The 20,477-nt window shown below is 45.1% G+C and overlaps 1 protein-coding gene across 8 annotated transcripts; it reads right to left on the bottom strand.

Moving 5' to 3' along the window:
• Positions 1 to 14,343: 14,343 nt before the first annotated feature.
• On the bottom strand, positions 14,344 to 20,154 carry ADIG (adipogenin). 8 transcript variants are annotated; one of them, XR_012625521.1, is made up of 5 exons: positions 18,903 to 19,302; positions 16,833 to 17,122; positions 16,630 to 16,722; positions 15,293 to 15,623; positions 14,344 to 14,579 (listed from the first exon to the last, which is right to left on the bottom strand). XR_012625521.1 is itself a non-coding variant. In XM_074843031.1 (5 exons), exons 2-5 carry the CDS (start codon positions 18,906 to 18,908, stop codon positions 15,372 to 15,374), a joined length of 636 nt encoding a protein of 211 aa, XP_074699132.1. In that variant the 5' UTR covers positions 18,909 to 18,918; positions 20,056 to 20,154; the 3' UTR covers positions 14,344 to 15,371. The 8 variants fall into 8 exon arrangements, 7 of the variants coding, with proteins under 7 accessions (XP_074699132.1, XP_074699131.1, XP_074699133.1 ...); XM_074843031.1 differs by adding an exon at positions 20,056 to 20,154 and having other exon boundaries at positions 14,344 to 15,623; positions 16,833 to 17,117; positions 18,903 to 18,918; XM_074843030.1 differs by adding an exon at positions 18,060 to 18,218 and having other exon boundaries at positions 14,344 to 15,623; positions 18,903 to 19,035.
• Positions 20,155 to 20,477: the final 323 nt, after the last annotated feature.

Below are 20,477 nucleotides of genomic sequence, written 5' to 3'. Positions count from 1 at the left end.
CTCTCCTCCCTCCCCACATCCACCCGCCCGGGCGGCCGAGCAGAAGTGACGGCAAATCCACCCGCGCCTTCAAGGCAGCGGTGCCCGCGGCTGAGCCGCCCACGCCTGGGACGCGGGCTGAAGGACACGGCCCACAGCCAGCACCCAGCGCTCAGAGTAAGCAGAAAATAGCAAGGAGTTATTTCGAAGCCTGGACTGAAGAGAAGGCTTGCTAAACATTAACTCAAGCCTCAGCCACGTGAAGAAGTAACTCCCGAAAGGAGCACTGGAAAGGAGGAGTCAAACAGCGTATCTGCTCCTCGAAACTGTACTTCTCTGAAGTAAGAGAACATCAAGAAGAGCACAAAATATCTCCTGGGGGACTCAGGGGAGGCAGCAAAAAACCCGAGCGCTTATTAAAAAAGCAAATTCAGCATTTCCTCCCATAGCTGAGCAGTGAGTAAATCCCAGCTGGATGTAAGACGCTGGTGTTGAAAGAGCAGCATAAACCCGTAACACCCACAGAGAATATTTTGCAAGATCCAGATCCTTTAAAATCTCAACAAGAAGCAACACACAAGCAAGCTAAGGGTTAAAGCAATCCGACTCCCCAGAACCATCATAACAGGTTTTGTTCTTTCTTTGTTATTCCTTCCACAGTGTTTCTGTAACTTCCCTTTCCTCTTAACATTACTCTCCTAATCCTGAAGTTAAAGGGACAAACCAGTCATTTATGTAAAGTTTCCTTAACAAAGACACATAAAGCTTCTCCAGCACAGGTAATAACCCTGCTCTTCATTTCCAATATTCCCAGTAAAACTGGATCTATGGCTCAGCCTGCTCTGCCTGCAATGGCTTAAAGGGCAGCACCAGCTATTTTAGAGACAATCCCTCATAAAAGCATGCAAAGAGGCCATCTCAGTTTTGTTCCCTCCCCATCAACGCAGCTATTTTTCCAGCCACTTTCACCCCACCTTGCGAACATGCAGCCGATTTACTGCAGAAGGAACGCTGCCCGACTGCCCAAACGTCAGCCCCCGGGCAGGTGGAGGGAGGGTATTTGGTCCGGGATGCTTACAACTCCCTAAGCTAACGATGCAAAAACAATCATGGGAATTTCCCCCCCTACACCCCCAACTTTCTCTCCTTACTCCCAATTCTTGCAAAAGTTTATTTCTCTCCCCAAGATTTTAGACACTGGGAAGTAAACCAAGAGGACAGCCCTCCAGCGAGGAGGAACCACCCTGCCGAAGGTGGATCTTTCTCCAGGTGACCGAATGCGCCTGTGGGAAAGCTCCTGTGTACGGCAGGAGCTACGCTGGCTTCTCCTGGCTCGCCCCTCTTCCCAGGAAACCCACAGGCTTTGCGTGTACATTGTGTGTTATATTTCTTACTTAGCTTGTTCACTACAAGTGGTCCTTATGAGAATCATAAGGGATTCAATTCAAAACTCAGGTTATCCATATCCATATAGCTCCCTCCTCCACCAGCTCCAAACCAAGATAAACCACAGAACATGCAAGTGTGTGAAATCCACAGTTAGAACCAAAGCCCGTCCATGAGCCACAGCTTTTACAGCAGCACTGAACTATACATAGGCAGTGTATTAGCATAGAATGGTTTGGGTTGGAAAGGACCTTAAAGCTCATCCAGTTCCAACCCCCTGCCACGGGCAGGGACACCTTCCACTAGCCCAGGTTGCCCAAAGCCCCGTCCAACCTGGCCTTGAACCCTTCCAGGCAGGGGGCAGCCACAGCTTCTCTGGGCAACCTGTGCCAGGGCCTCACTACCCTCATGGTAAAGAATTTCTTCCTTATATCTAATTATAAGCATTCATCCAATAATAAAGACCTTAGCAACGTGCAAAAAGCAAATCAAAACAACTCTGATGCTTTCATTCAGGTACACAGACAACAGTTGCTGCAAAGCTACATCAGACACACAAACTGCCCAGGGCTTGAGACATAGGAGGGGAGAGCAAGGAGGGATGACAACAAAAACATCTATGAGAGATGTGACTGCTCTAAGCTTTGCTGTGTTTACAAACTCAGGAAAGCATTATTTCTCCCCAGGGAGCACCCAGCCTGTCCAAAAAGCTTGCCACCGAGCACACCTTGCCCCGAAACAAGCGGTTGGGTTTCAGGGCATTCCTTCTCCTGTGTGCAATAGCACATCTGAGCTGCCATTACTGCAAATAGATGGGCACAACAGGTCACAACTACGTTTCTTTTACCCCTCAGCTATGTTCCTTCTCATTACATTTCTTTTAATAACTTCAGCCAGCTGCTTGTCCTTTTTGACCAGCAGATTTTCAGACAGGCTGCCAGTCAAGTCACTCATACGAGTGAGCTTCACCATCGCAGGTTTCCAATGCAGCAATAAGAATTCAGCCGGGCTTGTTGCACACTGAGGTGAATTTAAAGTATTCAGAATGAAAACAGAATTCTTTAACAGTACATTCAGCTTTGATTACTCATATAAAGCAGTACACAAGCATTACTGAAAGTTTAAGATCTCTGTGGATAATAATAGCTGCACTACCATCTACAGCCTTTCATGTATTCACTCCTGTCTGGACTTTGGTTATTCATGGAATTTGAGAGGAATAATCAGCAAGTTCATTTCCTAGCGTGTGAGAAAAGAGATGGAGGAATAGGATACGAGGCCAGCTGAGTCTGCATTTTCAGATGGAGTGAACCAGGATAAGTAGTCCAACTCTAGCTTCAAGCTCTCCAGCACGTTTCATGCTCCAGGACAATCTTCCTGGCGTCATTAGAGACGGGCCAAGCTCACTAGGATGAGATATCTGGATCACAGGAGCTGAATCTTACTCAAATATGGAGACAAAGAGACATACCAATGCTCTCAGCAGCCAATTAGTTCAAATGAATCACCGGTACAGACCCAGCACTGTTATCGTCACAGCTTCAGTGCATGAGTTATTTCTGAAGATATCTACACGTCCTGCCAAGCTGACATGACTTGGCTCGCTCAGTAAACCTGATTTTTTTCAGAACCAAAAAGGAGGGGCAAAAACATCCAACACACTTTTGGATAATCAGGAATTTTAGCTGGGCAAAACATGTGCAGGCTGGAGACCTGAAGACAACAGGAATCCTCTGCCAGACCGCAGGGACCCCAGAGCTGGGAGACCTGCCTCTGAACGCTGCCTGACAGGGTTCCGTGTCCGTGCCTTCAGGTCGGCTCGAACACAATGTTCACGAGCTGCATCGCAAGATCTTATGGCAGCATTACATTTTTCAAGCATCCCCAAAGTAATGTTACCGTAAAAATCAAATGCAAGCGAAAGACACTGCAATGTAAAGTAGAGTGGAAAAACCTGAACAGAGATGAAATCTCTAACATGCAATTCTTTTTTCTCCAGCAGGTTTATTTTTACAGAGTATGTAACATTAGGAAAGCCTGAAAATAATTTATCCCCGCTCCACCCCATCACATACCAAGAAAATCCTCAAGTAGCGTTACCTATCCATCACGTGGACCCATTAAGAGGAAGAGATTATTACAGTTTCTGGAGTCACTGAGGCGGTGAGATTATCCAAGTCCCAGCTTGTTCCCAGTCTGCCAGGGAGGCAGCACCCAGGCTGTGGCCTGGGGCCAAGAACTAAGTTGCAATCACGTCTGGGTAACAGGCACCAGCTCCAGCAGCCGCCCCGCAACACCGGCTGGCTCTGCTCTGCCCTGAGCTGGGAGATCAAACAAGCATCTCTCAGCTCAACAGCTGTGAAGAAACAGCCACAGCAACACTCAGACCCTGCAAAGTGCTTCCGCTCGTGACTTTACTTCACAAGACAAGACCTAATTTGTCATCCTACTGGGAGAGATACGGGCATGTCCACGGGAGCTGGGGTATCAACCCAGTGCAAGTGGAGAGGTAAAGCATCACCTTCCCCAACTGCCCAGCATCACCCCTCGGCCCTCTCTGCTCCACCCACACTCAGGGTGGCTCAGACCCCACAGTGAACTGTCAGACCTCAATTACTGTAAAACCCAACCTGACTGCAGCCACAGTCTCTGTATCAGAGCACATAATCTGCTTTACTGCACCCAGGAGTTGTAACAAACAGAGGATTAAGACTTCAGGCAGTGGACAAACAGCAACAACAGATGCTTCTTAAACTGAGATTGTTTGTACACAGATGGCTATTAATCTCTCATTTAAGAAAAAAGAAAAACAACACTGGGCAAAGGAGGAGCCACTGGTATCTGTCAGGATGCGATGCTGTAATAGAGTGGGACTTGACAGCTGTCAGTCAAAGCCAGAGCCACTTCATCACGTTATCATCAGAAGCGGCAGCTCTGAGCAGAGATCACCAGACACCGGCCAGTGGCTGGGTACATGACTGCTTCCCGCTGCCCACCCTGTTCAATACTGTCATGGCTTGGGGGAGGGAAGGAGGAGGGGAAAAAAAAAAAAAAAAATCATACACTCTTTAGACACAGATGTATATTTAGATAAGTGAACTGCAAAGTTACTTAAACCTAATTACTACTGTAAATGTAGTTTAAAACACCCAAAACATTTCCACTGCTCAAGGAAGAGATTTAACAATAGGAGGAAGCACTAAGCCACAGCAGCTATTCTTAATACTCAAAAACATTTATTCTGATGAATAACCAAGACTTACTAATTTAAATTGAATATGTTTCTGTCTCCTGGGCATTTTCAGACTGTATAAAATTAGAAGTTTTAGTGGGTTTCTAAGGATGACCTTGTTTACCTCCCTATTCAAACACGTGCCTGACATCTACCGGGTGCTGTGCCTTGCCAAAGCCGTATCTTCCTTGCTGGACACTAAAGGCAGGAAGAAGTGACAGGCACCAGATTAATAACCACCAAGCTGCTTGTTCACTTCCTTCAAACACAGGGACCTATTACCACTGCAACCAGCTGACAATGTGCTACACATCACTTCTAAGGTGTGATAGAAGAGAGGCAGATGGGGCAAAGGATCAGCAGTCAGCTCCCTCTCCGGCTGCAGTGAGTAACCACCACCTCATGCCAGTCCAGCTATGTCAGCTGAGCTCACACGGGACTGGAGCCCATGCGGCAGAGCTTGCCCTCAGCACCACCTTCACAGAGCACTTTGCATCTCCTTAATTTTCATAGAGAAAGAATATGCAAAAGCTCAAATTTCCAAGCTCTCGTCCCAGCCCATTTCACAATCCCCATTTTGACTTTTGCAAGTTGGATTTTCTGGTGCCTTCTGGGAAATGGATGGGGCAACAGAGCTACAAATAGGAAGAGTGTCAGAAACGGACTTACTCTGCTGCCCCAGTTCTCAGCCCAAAGACGTGATGGATTACGTTGTCATCTTGTTTATTTCCTGCGCCATAATCACAAGCAGCGGGATAGGCTCCATGGGCTGAACTCACCATGAGTCAGTGTGTTTTTGGGCATCCCATAGGAGTTACTGCCCAAAGAACACCAAACATCCACTCCTGAAAGAAGAGAACTCACGCACATGGCACGGCCCCACAATCAGTGCAAAGCAAATGGTTCAGAGCTACCAAGGTTATGAGACAGCTAAACAAGAGCTACTGATAGCTTGACTCAGATAAGCTGGAGTTTTAGCAAGGACGGTAAGACAAGGGGAGGAGAAAAGCAGGAGTGACCTGATCAACTAAGCTATTTATTAAAAGTGAAACACCTGAACACCAGAGCATGGACTAAGAACAAATGCAGTTTTCAAAGCAATGTCTCATTTAGGGGTTTTTTTGATAGATTTTAGTATCTTACAGTTTTAAAAATGTCCCCAGAAATTTTTATATTGGGTCAGACTAGCTGAAACTACTTCGGAGATTAGGCTGGAACCCCCTCTGTGTTACTGAAGCTCATCTTGTTGAATGATTACAGTAAAAACTAAATCCACTTACTGAAATACTCCAAATTCAAGATCCAGAGAAAAATATTACCAAATAGGTCCCCACACACGTGGCTATAGGGCATTTACTTGGGAATGAAATGCCACTGTGCACATTTGTGGGTAGGGCATCCATCAGCCTCTGAGCAGGGGAACAGAACAATACACCATTCTCAAAGGGAGTAGCATTTTTACAGATCCTGATTGCTCAATCAATTATTTCCAAAATAAAAAGAAAATTTAATACAGCCTAGTAGCAGAAGTTCTTATTTAGCAGGCAGGCAATAGTAAGTGCCAATTATTCCACTCATAAGCAACAGTTGTGCTTGTACTCAAAAGTGCCAACATTTATCTTAACAGGCTTCTGTTCTATTTTGTCATCTAGTAACAGGTCCATCAGGAGGAATCCAAACTCCTCTGTGTGTGGACAGATTACAAGTGGCCCATAATTTATATTTATGGGCATTGTCCTCGTTTGTCCTCTAGAAGAGAATGAGAACAGAAACAGAACTGGGCTGCTGCTTTAAAGGCTCAGAAGTTTTTTTTTTAAAAAACAAGTCAGCTGTCACTATTTTTGCTATGCTGGCAACCTGCTCTGAAGTCACCACACACAGCTTGTTTGTACTAGTTTCGTCTATAAACGATGCAACAGCTGGGACAAAACTGCTTGAGATGCTGAACCTGATTGCACAATACAGCTCACAGCTCTTACAGAGCTATTAGTAGCCAAGAGTTTGTTAACTCATTAGGAGAGGACTTGTTTTTCCAAATTATTCATGACAAAGTTTAATTACACAAGTCTTCATGAAAACCAGAATCGGAAGATGGCAGACATCATTGAGGATTTAGGGGCCAGTGAGGGGATGGAAGAGCTTGCTATAGACATTTCCAAACAGCTTTGTAGTAGGGGATTTAAAGGAAGAACAACACAGGGCAGGTGAGGTCAGCAGTGCAAGATCATCTCAAAGGTCGGTCAGACACTAGAGTAGTGCCCATAAATCCCCACATGCTGTTTACTCTTGTATAAAACCCCACTGCCCTAACTGCAGGACCAAAGCGGAGATCAGACATACGAAGTCTCAGGTATCAATGTCAAGTGATGTTGCAAGGCAGATTTTTATTCTTCAGTTTACACCCAGTGTGCAAGTTCACGGGGCTGTTGCAGAGGCAACAAGAAGACAGCACACAGATCATCCACTGAATAAGCACAGTGAATCCAACAAGCAAAACAAGCAGAAATTCAGCTCAGACTCGCAGGTGAGTTGAAAACTACAAAGAGTAAGTAAAAGTAAACCTAAAGACATATACACAAGCAGATGAACTACAGCAACTATGTCTTACCTCACAGCTCTGCAGGTCTGATGAATTCTTAAAACCAAACTGACACTCAGGACTATATGTTTTAACCAGGCTGGTCTAAGCAACCTGTACAATGGACATTTTCTGACACAGGCATCACTTGACTGTGGCTGCTGACTTGACCCCTGCTCAGGTTTTGGCCCAACACACAGCTCATGCTGATAGAGCTCAGCCTGATCTCTGCTGGGAGCAGCACCACTGGGCTAAAGCAAGAGCTACACATACACCAGGTACTGAAGAGAGGAAAAGATAAGACCTCTTGTCCTTGCAGCTGTGCAAAAGCAACTGTTGGGCAGTTTCTGGTAAGACTGAAACTCTTCATAATTAACTGGAACAACCCACAGGAATGGTAGAAAACAAATTTCCATGATGGAAAGCGTAAGTACATCACCTTGCCCAAGAAGCTTTCAAGCTGACCCATCAGCATCTGCACTGCTGGAGGCTCCCAGGTTTCCCACTGTGATACTGGGACACCTGCAGCGTAACAGAGGAGGAAGGATGAGCATTCTCACCATCAGCTGGGAAATGGGCTTCCTCATAAGCACATGAGTTGGTGAACTTGTGAATTAATGAAGTAAGCAATTAGACAATTAACAACTTACACCAGCCCACTGAAAGGGAACTGAGCCCTCGTTTGATTTTTACTTAATGAGCTCATGTAACAAAGTTGGATTCACAGGATACACCCTCCTGTAACTTTGAGAGGTCCAGGTGAACCATGACACTTGACTCAGTACTATTGTCAGAAAAAGTACTTGGATAGGGTTAAATGATATTCATAGATCCCCAGCTAGCAACCAAGCAGCAGCTTCTTGACTAGTTTGTCTTTGCCATCTGCTTTGTTGACACTGACAATGAGATAATGCTAATCCATCACAAAATTGCACAGATCTGACTACCAGAGTTCACAGGAAAGCCTTAACGAAGTAATTCCTTGGTCTTACTTACAGATTTGTCCCCTGGTTCAGTTTTCTTCCAGCTAACACATCACTGCAGCTAGAATAAGCTTTGCAAAAAGCCATTCTCCAAAAAGCTTTTTCCAGAACGCATACTGGTATTTAATAAAGCTTTGAATTCTCCCAACTGACCTGGCAGCTCCAAACTCTTCCTGGCCTGCAAACATCCGGCAGCTTCACGCCTGCTTTATGCTGGCTAAGAGCACGTAGGAAGCACCAAGTGAATGAACTCTGAAACTCCTGGATTAGGGATATCACTAGAAGGACTGCTCCCAGGAGGTATCCTTCCTCTCCCATTAGTCAAAGGAAATACTGCATCTAAATACAGCTGTTACCTTTATCTACTTTACCCTTCTTATGCACAAGCTGGAATGAGTCCAGGACTCTGGAATATTTGACCAAAACAACAGTATCTCAGATCAGCTGCAGGGATGTATATACTGCAGCCTCATGTCCACCTTCCGCTATGAGGCATGCAAGGATTTCCTTCCACTGTGTTAGCCCTGCTGTTTTCAAACACTAACATTGTCTGAGCTTTACCTTGACCAAGAAAAACAACTTTCATCAGCAAAACTGTATTTATTCGTTGCCTAAAGAGGATATCCTTCCAGTTCCATTATATATTGGCCACCTGCTATGGACCTTGCAAGAATTACAGGCTCCTGTTCACTCAAGAGCTTACACACACTCTCAAGGCAAGAAATACTGCTTTCAGTTCCAGTGTTGGTCACTTGGTTAGGGTTGTCAGGAATATGATCAATGGAGATCAAAGGAGAAATGGGGGTTCACGCACTGGCAGCATGCTCAATTGTGTACGTAGAGACACTGAGAAATCTGAGCTCCCAGGACTCCAGCATAACTGTTAATTTGGCAGCATCGGTGAAAAAGTTTTGAGAGCAGCTGAACAGCAACCACCACCAGCAAGACAGCCTCATGCTCAGGCTTCAGAGCCATCACACAAAAGCCATCTTCCCAAACCAGCAGTGCCACGGAACAGCCCTCCAAATGCCCAGCACCCCAACAGGCAGACCTCTTTTCCTCATCTATCTGCATGCTCTCCACATCCACCACAGGCTAAGCCCAGTGAAGGTCCACCAAGAACTGAATGAAGATTAAGGAAAAACACATCTGTTATGCCACCTCCTCCAGGAAACAGGCACTTAACTGACCTCAACTACTTCATAAATGAGACCCTCCAGAGAGAAGAGTGCAGAGGCAAGGGAGTGAAGAGTGCTCTGCACTGGTGCCATTCCACTGTTCCTTAGTTACAATGATGTCTCTCCCATGCTTCATTAGGTGGCCCAGGCAGGGATAACTAAGAAGTATAAAACAATAACTGTTGGTCGCTGCTTCATCCATGCACAGCCTGCCCGCTAAGCTACCGCTGAACCATCAGTGTATAATGGTCGAGCAGGCTCCTGCTGCTGCCCTCACCACCTCCTTGGCAGTCCCCTCCCAATATACACACAACAGCAGCATGCGTCAGTACCAACCTCCACTGCTAACAAAGTCCATCATTCTAGAAGGAACCTTCTGGAAAAGGGCAAAACAGGACAAAGGGATAAGTACACTAGTGCCACAAAATCAACAAACAGGAATTCACGCACTAGAAGTGTGCTTGGCTCCGAGCTGTTTACTGAAACCCTCAGGTCTCAGCTATATGTTGCATTCAGGGTCATTTCCTACGCTCAGGCTCCACCATATGATGGAAGCAGGTATGTTCATGTGGACATCTCACAGACCATAAGCCACACTATTCAATTCGAGTAGCCAGGAACATTGCAAGTTATCATAGGTGACAAAATTTCATATGATATAAAAACTGAACAACTCTCAGACAGCTAGTGAATTAATAATAGGCTTGCCAGACATTAAGCAAGAAGATTCAGTCCTGAAACTTCTGCCTCTAAAAATTTAAAAGGAAAAACAGAATATTGTTTATGTTAAAGAGTCCCCCAGTGGGTGTTGCCCTATTATTTTTCTGTATGACAACAGTGAAGTTCCCTTCATACATAGCTTGCACAGAGGATTTAGTGAGAAAGATCCTCATTTTTCCAAGAGACCCGAATTTTGCAGCCAGCACTAGCAGCCCTGGGGCTGATGGAATAAGCTATGCAGATGGAAACAATTATTTAGGAAGGGAAGGACTCCTACATGTATGGAGCAACATCTCACTAAAACTGAAGCCTCCCACCGACACATTCCAGACTCTTGGAGTAATCTACTTTGGGGAATATGCTTTAAGCTACATCAGCTTTTGTATTTCTTTCTCCAGACTTCTTTGCAATCACAAAACATACTCCCCTGCAAACTGACCTAACGGTCTTACCAAATGGCAACAAATAACAGAAAGTATTATAGACATCTGAATCTAAAACCTATTTAGAGACTTTTCAGACAACAAATCCTAATTTCGGACAAGCTTTTCACTATGCAACACACCTGGAAGGACTTACCCACACGATTAACAACGTTGCAGTGAATGACTTCTGCCTAAAATCCATGGCATAAAATAATGAATAAATCATACAGGCCATATTTGATATGCAGAATATCAAATCGAAGTGCCTTATATAACTCAAAATCATGTTTCTTAGAAAGGAACAGAATTACAGAAAGGAATAGCACTAATTGATCAGAAATACCTAATTAAGGGTAGTGCTTTCAAGCCAGCTGCATAAAGAATATTTCATATAATATGTTGCAGGAGAAAAATAACTCCATCAGGTTTCAATTAAGACTCACTGCCATAAGGATTTTACATCTGCAGCAGGAAGGCTCAAACACCATGTCACAACTAAGACATTTTTATGTCTCCAACTGAAAGCACTTAAACTGCTTGGAATAGACGCATATGGGCCATAACATCCCCAATTAAGCAAACATTTTGCTGAACTGAGAGCCTAAAAGATATATGAAGCGAGAACATCGTGCTTTCCTGGTCATGCATTGTAGCCTCTAATTTTTAAAGGATAAAAAATGCTAGGAGTGTATAGCATGTACTCTTGTAACCTTTAGTGCCCTCCTCACCCAGCCAAAGCAGAAGACCCCAGCGCAAGTCTCACAGTGGTTTTTAACGAGGCACTAAGGGGGTGGGGGGTCCTTTGCTCCCGGCAGACAGAGAAGGGCACTGCTCCCCGGAGCAGTTTACACACTCTATCACAACCACATGTGGAGGGCTCCTCAGATCACCACCTCACCCAACCTCCTCCTTAAAGCAGGGGTCAAAACAGAAGTCAGACCAGGGTGCTGAGGGCTTTGGCCAGCCGGATCTTGTAAAGGGCTGAGGTGCCACAACCTCTATGGGCCCCTGTTTCAACACTCCCCTGTACTCACAGGGAGTGATACTTTCCACTAAGGCAAGCTGAACCCCCACCCATTGCAATTTATAAAGTTTTGACAAGTGGCATGATTCTCCATCCAACTAATCAAAGATGCTATGAACTGGAAAACAACCTTTACAGGTTATTCCTTTCAGCATCAAAAACGCCATCTCAAAAACCATGTCTTGATTAAACCAAGAGCTGTGCTGCTGCCCTTGCAACCTCTTGGGGCATAAGGGACCATAAGCCAAGTCTTCAGAATTATTTTTCTACATGCAGCTGGACCCAAGAACCCCGATTCCTCTTTACTAAAAACAGATGTCGGCCAAGTTAAATCATCCCATGACTCCTCCAGGAGAAGGATGTAAACAGCCACAGCTCACCCAGCTGTCACCAAGAGAGGCCCCACTGACAACTTAGGGATCCCAACATGCTGCAAGATCTTATCCCGAAATGCTTTGACATAATGTCTTCAGACATGTTTATTGCTTAAATCCATCAAAACACGTTAGGTCACTTGAGTTTACACTAGATTAGAGTTTGGGTCTTTTACCAACTTCCTCCAGAGTTTTGAGCTCAGAGAAGAAAGAAACCAATACCTACATTTCTCAATGTACAATGCTTCTCAATGTTTAACAAACCTCACCCCATAACATGCTTGCAAAGTAAATGCTTTACAAATAAGAGTGAAAAAAAGATTAAGTGATGTGCAAAAGGTTACAGTACAGTTTGGTATATAGAAATGCAGGCTTCTGCCTCCCAGGAGGCTTAACCTCAGTCAAAAGAAACTACCAAAAAGAAGCTACCACTAAAGCTGTGCTCCAAAGTGTTCAATCCAGGTTTTGGTATCAAACTTTTGCAGCTAAGAAAACTACATACTTGCTACAATATAGAAGCATCATGGGATGGAGGTGCATATGAGAAATGATGCTTTGCCCCAGGGGAACAAGAGACCTTAACAGGTGAATGAAATCCAAAACTACAGAAGAACCTTGATTTAAAACGTAACACACAAAAAAACCCCAAACTATTTGCAGTCACTGCAAACAATCACACTGGAAGGAGTTCTACTACAATATCCAAGTCTGCAAGCTATAATGCTCCTGCTGATGACCAGAAAACAGCTTTTGCACACAACAGCAAAGGGAAAATTAAAGCACAAATTCACTGACGCTGTACAAGTGCTTGCAGACCACAAGGCAGTTGAGAGGTCACGGTACCTTCACACTGTGAACTCCAAATGCTCAGCAAAGATAGGCACAGGAGCAGGCGTTACAGCTAGATTCAGCAAGGTGGACCACAACATGATGTCTACAGGGTTCAAACTGCGTCCCCAGATCTGCAGGTCTGGGCCCATTCTCCAGGACAGGTTCACACATCACCAACCTCTTGCAAGAAGCACGGACCCACAGCAGAGCCCAAAGGGCCTTTCCATACTACTTCTAGCGAAATCCACACACAAAAGTTTTATTCTTAACAGACAAATATTTAGTCATGTATTATTTCTCATAGCTCAGAGACAGGAAAACCAGGTATAAGCCACTATGGCCACCAGTATAGCTGCGGCGCTGGGGAACTCTGCAGGAAGAATCCTCAAAGCGGGTTTCTCAAGCAGGTTTTGCACGCTGGCACCAGCCTCCCCGCTATTACAGTGACACTGCAAGCGACAGCCAGCCCGGCCAAGCTAAAGCTATTCCGAGCATATTTACACAGACTAAAAAACCACCCAAGACCAGGCTTTAAACATCGCCATGCAATACAAGAAGCTGCAATATTCTACTAGACCTTTAGATACTTTACCTACTCACCTCAGTTCATCTACTTCTTCGCAGTGATGATCCCAGTAAAACGTTTTTAACTTGAATTACAGCATTTTAGCAACTGCCTCAAGACACTAAGGTTTCTTATTGAACTGAGATTAACAGAGACTCCAACACAATCAAGTAGCCTAAATAAGTGAAATCCCACAGAGACAGGAGGCATCCCCAGCGATTCAGCGGCAAGATTAAGTTCTTCTCGCCAACATGTTTTTAAGTGCACCCAGACTAGGTGGAAAAGGAGAAGAGAATAACCTTGAGACTACCAGCAAATGTTCTTCTCCTCGGCTCAGGGAAGACAGCTTTGAGGTGCCAGCAGAGGAGCTGCAGCTGAAACAATAACCCCACTCCCCAACGGGCAGGAGAAGCCAAATTCTGCAGAAAAAGGAGCAATTTCGCACCGAATCCCGTTACAGCACCTCAAGCGACAGAAACCCCACACCCCTGGGGCACAGCCAGCATCAGCCTACCTGCTCGGGTCCGCGCTGCACACCCCAGCGGCCGAGCCGGAGGCGCGGAGCGGTGCGGAGGGGCGCGGAGCGGGCAGACGGGGCTCTCCCGACGGGGCGCTCCCGACAGCCGCCCGCCGCCGCCGCCGCTCCCCGCCCCGCAGCCCCACTCGCTGGCCAGTAGCCACCGCCGGGCCAGTGGCGGAGCGCAGCGGCCAGCCCAAGCGTCCCCCTCCCTCCGCAGGCGGGAGGCGAGGGCCAGCCCGGGGCGGGGGGGAGCCCCGAGCTCGGCCCGGCCCCTGCGCGGGCTCTGGGAGAGGCGGAGCCGGGGCGGGGCTGCCCGCGCTCGCCCCCGCGGCTGTAACCGGTCCCTCAGCATCTGCCTTCGGCCGCCGCCCCGGGCCGCGCTCCGCTGGCAGGCGGGGGAGACCCCGAGACTACCCCCGGGAGGAGCGCCCCGGCCCCGGGTCACCCTCGGGGAGAGGTGGGAGGGACGGAGATTTCCTCGGCAAACAGCTGAAGAACGGCAAATAGTAATTTTTTTTTTTTCTAAATAAAGGAGCTGTAAAAATAAAGACGTGGACAAACAAGTTTTATTTAAGAGTACTGCTCTGGACAAATATTTGGACATGTGGAGTTCAGGGAATGGGGAGGGAAAGACTAGTAAACATAAACGAGGCAAACTTCGTAATTAGTGCGGGCGAGTGTAGCTGTCACACAGACTGCCCACGCAGGACTCCGGGGAGACACCGGGACATTTTTCACAAGCAGCGATGTGCTCTTGGGGATGTGACCTCCTAATTCAGGTCCTCTTTAAAAAAAGAGAGTTTGTTGACTGTGTGCATGAACAACAGGAGCAAACAGCTGTTCTGTTCACAGCCCAAAGACTGGATAAACCCTTAGGCCACAAAATTATGGCTCATCCCAGTCTCACCAACTGGTTAAATCGAGCCGTCAGTGAGTGCCTCTTTGGGCTGTAACCTAACCTTACATCAGCCTGCCAGCAGTGCTGAAAAGCATATCCTGAACACAAATTAAGGAAATGCACGCTCAGTATCTGCTGAGGGCTTAATTATTTCTTGTTAATTGGAGGTCAGCTTGTTTCATTTGTTAGACCTAAGTGTTGAAAAATTGTTTCCTACACTGAGAACTGACAAGTTGGAGATCAGAAAAGTGCTAATTGCAGTATGGATAAAATAATCACTGGGCTGTACTGCATTTAAGCTCCAGTAACAACCACTATTGAGAGCTATTGCCTTGATCTTGTTTGAAATCAGAGAGTAGTAGTGGTGAACAGAGAGCAGCACTGGTGCCAGTGTAGTGCTTCATCCTTATAAAAAAGGAACTCATTCCTCTGTAAAGTGGGAGGGGAGCAGAGTAGACACCCAAGCGCTGGACAAGAGGCTGGCTGCTGTCATCCATTTAACAACTAGCCAGTCGATACTCTTCACTCTGAAAGTGGCTGGTGTGACCCGAGTGCATGTTGCCTTAGTCCCGAGTGAGTCTCCTTTTCAGAGAACTAACCTCTCTGCCATGCTGCAGTAGCTCTGGCTGATGCTGAGCAGGATCGTTGCTAATGGTCGTGGGACTACCTGCTTTATTTCTACCCCGAGGCGGTTCTCCGAGCTTCATCGCTCTGCTCCAGCTTCCTCCCCAGGACTGAAGCCAACAGCCCTCTGCTCTCCAGCCTCAGGGAACCCAGGATTTTCACAATTTTTCCACCCAGCAAAACAAACAGCTGAGCCATGTAGATAGTCAGAGAGGACGGCAGCAGTTGAATCCTTAGGACATTAGAGATCTGGAGCAACTGGCAGACAAAGCTCCAGGTGAGAGAAAAAATCATGGTGCACAACAGCTGGTGGAGAAAATAAGAAACAAAATTGTCACGGCAATGATGTTTTCAAGAGAGGTTCAATTTTCAGTAGGATATAAATGGTTTGAGACCACAAGTGCTTGTTCCCTTCCCTCATCCACTCAACACAACTAGCAAGTCTTTCAGTGTAAGTATTATGTCCTACAAGAGACAAGTTTAAAGCCCAGTTCTTCAAACTGCTGTGTTCAAATCAATATTTGTATATGTGAAGAGCTCTAGGAGAACCAACTGGTACCTTAGACCAGACCAAGCTCATTCTTAGCATTGTTTCCCTAGCCTTTGAACACCAACAATGGAAAAAAAAAAATGTTACTACACTGACTTGGTGGTGTTAATGTCAAAAATACTTTGACATTACTGATGCCATGCTAATGCTCAGCTTCAGGGTGTGTTAGTCAAACAGTGATTTAAGATGATACCAGTCCTTAGCTATTCTAGCCTAACAAAGGTTACTGCTCCAGCAAAACTGGTGCAATTCTAAAATCCCAGCAATGTAAATGTGTGGACAGGACTGTGCATAGTGACAGTGCAGGCACAAACCAGCTTTCCCTTCTGAGCCTCTTCTGCAAAGGAACATAAAGTCGAGGCACAGGGAAAGAGAAGACATGTAAGACACTAAGCTCTTCCACTGCTTCAAATATATCTTTTGGGATTTGTATAAAGCCTGAGCGGATTGGGACTGCTGCGTTTGCAAAGAGACTTCTGGCTTCAGCTCTTATTGAGTGAAATGTCTAATTTTTAGTCACATTGTACTGTAAGAAATCTGAAGCAGCTTTTAAAAATACATGAGCCATACACGCCAGGAGAGTTCCTACATACAGTTGAGCTGAACTTCTTAACTTAGAGGAATAGGTAGCAATTTTCACTGGTTCAAATGCAGGTATCAAGGACTTTTAAGATATGTATACATACCTTTAAACATATACACACATATTTATACAGTACACTCATGTGATGGTTATTCTGTACAATTTTGTGTTACCTTTACCTTGTCAACAGCAGGAATCACTCCAAACAGGGAAGACAGAAAAAAACACCTCTTGTTAGTCATTAACCAAGCAGAAACCAATCTTGCAGCTTTCTATTACCCAAGAGGCCAGGGAATCAGGCAGAGGTGAAAAAAGAAAAAAATCAGAGCTTAGGCACAAAAGCAGTAGATACGCAAAGAGGTAGTCTGGTCATGCTACTCACCATCATAATGTTACAGAAATCGCTCTTCTCAGCATGGCTCATCTTCTGGCTCTGAGACGAGCTGTCTGAGATTACAGAAAAATTACTTTGCTTTTGGCTTTTTGGATTTGAACTTGTATAAGCAGGTTTGGGCCTTGGTTTTCCTACAGATCCACTAGTTTGCATCTCCTGTTGCATCTCCATACTGGATGTGTCATTCCAATTTTCTTCCTCTGTTGGTTCATCCTCAAATTTAGAGTCAGGTTCATCAGAAGATTGGCTTTTTTTTTCTTCTGCACTGGGCATCTGTGCTAGAAATAGGTTTTAAAAGAACACGCAGATAATCTATACGTGACTTCTCCCTAACTACAAGCCTTGCACGTTCCATCTGGGAGTCGGGCAAGGTTCTTCTGAATCATTACCAGCTGAAATAAATGATGTCTAAACCCAACTAGGCAACAAGAGGCCTGTACAGGTGTTTGTTTTTAACCAATTAGCTCTTAATCAGCAACAATATTAAAGGAGGAGCTGAAATACACCCCGCTACAGTGCCTGCTATAAACTAGCCTAAAGTAAGGGGATATGACTGAATGAGTTTGGAAGTTATTGAAAAGAATCGTTTTATTTTTCTTTCTTAAGCATGATTGAGAAAGACTTTAATGTTCTAATCCTGTAAATACATTAGTACATAAAAATTCAGTAATGTGTCTAGTCTCATTGATTAAAATGGAATTTAGAGCATTTGTGGAAATTCTTAGAGGCCTGGTGCTAATAACAGTCACTATATGACCAGAAATTTTAAAGGTGAATGTAGTAAGCATAATCTGAAAATCTCCTTTAAAGCATCAAGGGATTCTAGAGTTACTCTGTTGAGGCAAAAAGCTGACACTCAAGTGTAAGTATGTGGCATAGGCACCTACCTTTTACCTATGTAAAATAGATTTTTTTTTTTTATTCTTCTTTTCAGATCTCAGGAGTAAGCCATGCCTATGCTGCTCAGGGTGGCTTGTATAATTGTCACAACCTCTTATAACCTGCGCTTCTTAATTACTGCGCTTGGTTACCCACAAGAGTGCACTTGAGTGTGTGGAGAGAAGATACTTTACTACTGAAGCACGCAGAGGCTGTTATGAGCTTAGCTGTGTGCTAAGACTGCAAAATGGGAGCTGAAAGTAAAAAATTCAGCATGCGCATACATGCAGGGCAGGAAAGGAGGGAGAAAGTACAAGGCTTTGCTGTGGTGAGTACCTCCTGTTCCTCTGATCTCTGTGGGTCTCACCATCGCTGTTCTTGTGGGATCTATTATAGGACCGACAACCACATTATTAGGTAAGAACAGAGGCACCAAATAGAAGTAAGAGCTCACTGAAGTAAAACTTTGTTCTTCTTTTCCTTCCTACAGCTGTTCTGCAAAGACAAAATCACAGCTTCTGAACTTACGATTGATTCCTCAGCTGGGATTGCTTATGCTCCAGCATTAGAGCAAACTAGCAAGGCTTTATCCTCAGGAGTAGATCAACAAGCCTATTATTAGCCTAAACCAAAGCCTGTTATCAGTTACTGACATGTTAGAAATAGGAATCAGTGATGGATTGGAAAGAGGAGCAAAATACACAAATGAAAATGCATGTCTTGCTTCCTTAAAATTTTTCTGACAGCCTCAGCATTGACAAAAGAATTCCTGAACAGCTCCCCCAGTAACATCACCCCCCACTCAAAAAAGAAATGTGAAAGAACTATAATGCCAGAGTTTGAAAGTGTACAGAATTAGAGGGTTAGGTTTGCTTTGTGAATAAAAATTCACAAAAATTACTTGTCCTTTCCTTTCTTAAATTACCTCTGAGAAAAAGGGAGAGGGTAAGGAAGAACAGCAGGCAACAGCTTGTCGTCTTATAAGCATTTTTAACAGAAAAGCCTAATAATTGGAGTTTGGTTTTTCATATGCTACCAACAGTACTAAAAAACCCTTTAGTTTCCTTCTCTGACAAAGTGACATTAGCCTAAAAATAGCTAGCAGAGTGCCTTAAAGATGAAGCTAATAGATAAAGCCTTTATGCAGGAGCATTTTATCTGATCAACTGCAGAACTTACCTTCATTAAGTAGAAGCTGTAGCCAGATAATCATTATGATCAACAGCATTACAAATGGCAAACAAAACCAGAAGAAAAGAAGAGGAAAGGTCAGCTCATTCACCAAAGGAACCAGAGGATACTTCATTGCTTGCTTCAGGTTACACTAAGTTTAGAACAGCTTGCCTGCTCCGCTTTACTAACTATCTTTTAATAACTCTCATTGCATCACTCTGTTAATCACAAGAAGACGGCTGATATACTCACCATGGTTAGCAAAAGGGACAAGCCCTGCGCTATGCAGGGAGGGGGTAATAAGGATTAAATACGGGATAAGAACAACTGAGAAAACATCTGATTTGATTGTCCTTCCTTCAGCTGCTATTTAAGGGATAAATACAAGTTCGGAAGCTTTCAAGGCTTACGTTAAAACAATAGTTAAAGGTATGTTTATGTCTTCAGGTGCTGGGGAGATAACCTAGCACTTCAGCCACTTTGAGTAGCCAAGGTTGCTTTTGAGAAATCTATAAAACAGAATCAACCCTGCAGAGATGTATAGAGGATGACAAGCTAAAAATTACCTCTCCCAGTATGTGTCCCATATTAACATGGACTCTACTTTTAGCCTACTGTCTACGTTTCCATCTATTAGTTAAGCCATTAGGAAAATAAACTTTTGTATTTTAATTGACTTTCTATCTCCCCTCCAAGAAAGGCAAGCTAGCATGTTCCACAGGATATGTGTCTAAATGTATTGCTTAAAATAAAGGAGTTCAGTAGTGATCAAAGTAGAAACAGGTATGTGACTTTGGTAGCTTGACATTCATCACAGTGTGTGTTTCTCCTTCAATAAAATAAAACCATTATCTATTGCGTACCTCACGGGGGGTTGTCTGGCTAAGTTAATTGTTTGCGTAGCTCTCAGTAAACCTTAGAAGAGAGCAGCTATGTAAGTGCACATTGTGAATGATTGCATGTATTTAACGTTCTTGCTTGTGTGCATGTGTTTATGTAGTAACAGCCCCTTGAAATTAGCCTTTTAGTCCCAAGATCTAAATGAACTTTGTAAATTCTTATTAATTCAAGTTAATAACACCCCTGTGTGATAAAAGAACGCAATTATCCCTACTTTGTGCACTGCGTAAACAAGTGAGAAAAGCCATTAAGCAACGACCTGAGCTTCAAGGATGCTCAATGCTTGCAGTCCCCATCTCACACAGTGAATTTCACAAATGCAGAGACAGGAGTGACGGGAAGGTGCGGGATCCAGCTGTGACCTCTGCGGTCGTAATGGTGAAGTGTTTCTCTTAGTCCCTGAGTCAGTCACTCTCCGCCCAGCCGGGCTAGCGGCTAGGTTTGGCGGGTGGCCCGTCCTCCCCTCCGCAGCCACGGTGGGCCGGCTCCCACCCGCGTGCCCGTCCCCACGGGGCAGGGCGCGGATCCGCCGGACGCCCGTGCAAAAGGCGAGGGTGTCGCGGCCACGGCTGTCACCCCTTTTTCGGCGGGGAGATGCGCACCCCGAATGCTGACGGGGCCTCGGGAAGCACACGCCGTGTATGTGACCTCCCGGGGCGGCCCGGCACAGGCCAGGGCCGC

This window comes from Strix aluco, chromosome 17, assembly GCF_031877795.1.
Source record: "Strix aluco isolate bStrAlu1 chromosome 17, bStrAlu1.hap1, whole genome shotgun sequence".
NCBI lineage: Eukaryota > Metazoa > Chordata > Aves > Strigiformes > Strigidae > Strix > Strix aluco.
This window is presented reverse-complemented; position numbering and strand designations above follow the sequence as displayed.

Excerpts from the sequence above, each read along its gene's own strand:
- ADIG (XM_074843028.1), bottom strand. The coding sequence starts at position 19,029 with ATGAAGTATCCTCTGGTTCCTTTGGTGAATGAGCTGACCTTTCCTCTT. Across the intron at positions 16,723-16,832 it reads ATTTCTGTAACATTATGATG|AAAGCTGCAAGATTGGTTTC; the intron begins GTGAGTAGCATG and ends CTTGGGTAATAG. Across the intron at positions 15,624-16,629 it reads TGATTCCTGCTGTTGACAAG|CTGTTGTGCACCATGATTTT; the intron begins GTAAAGGTAACA and ends TTTCTCCACCAG.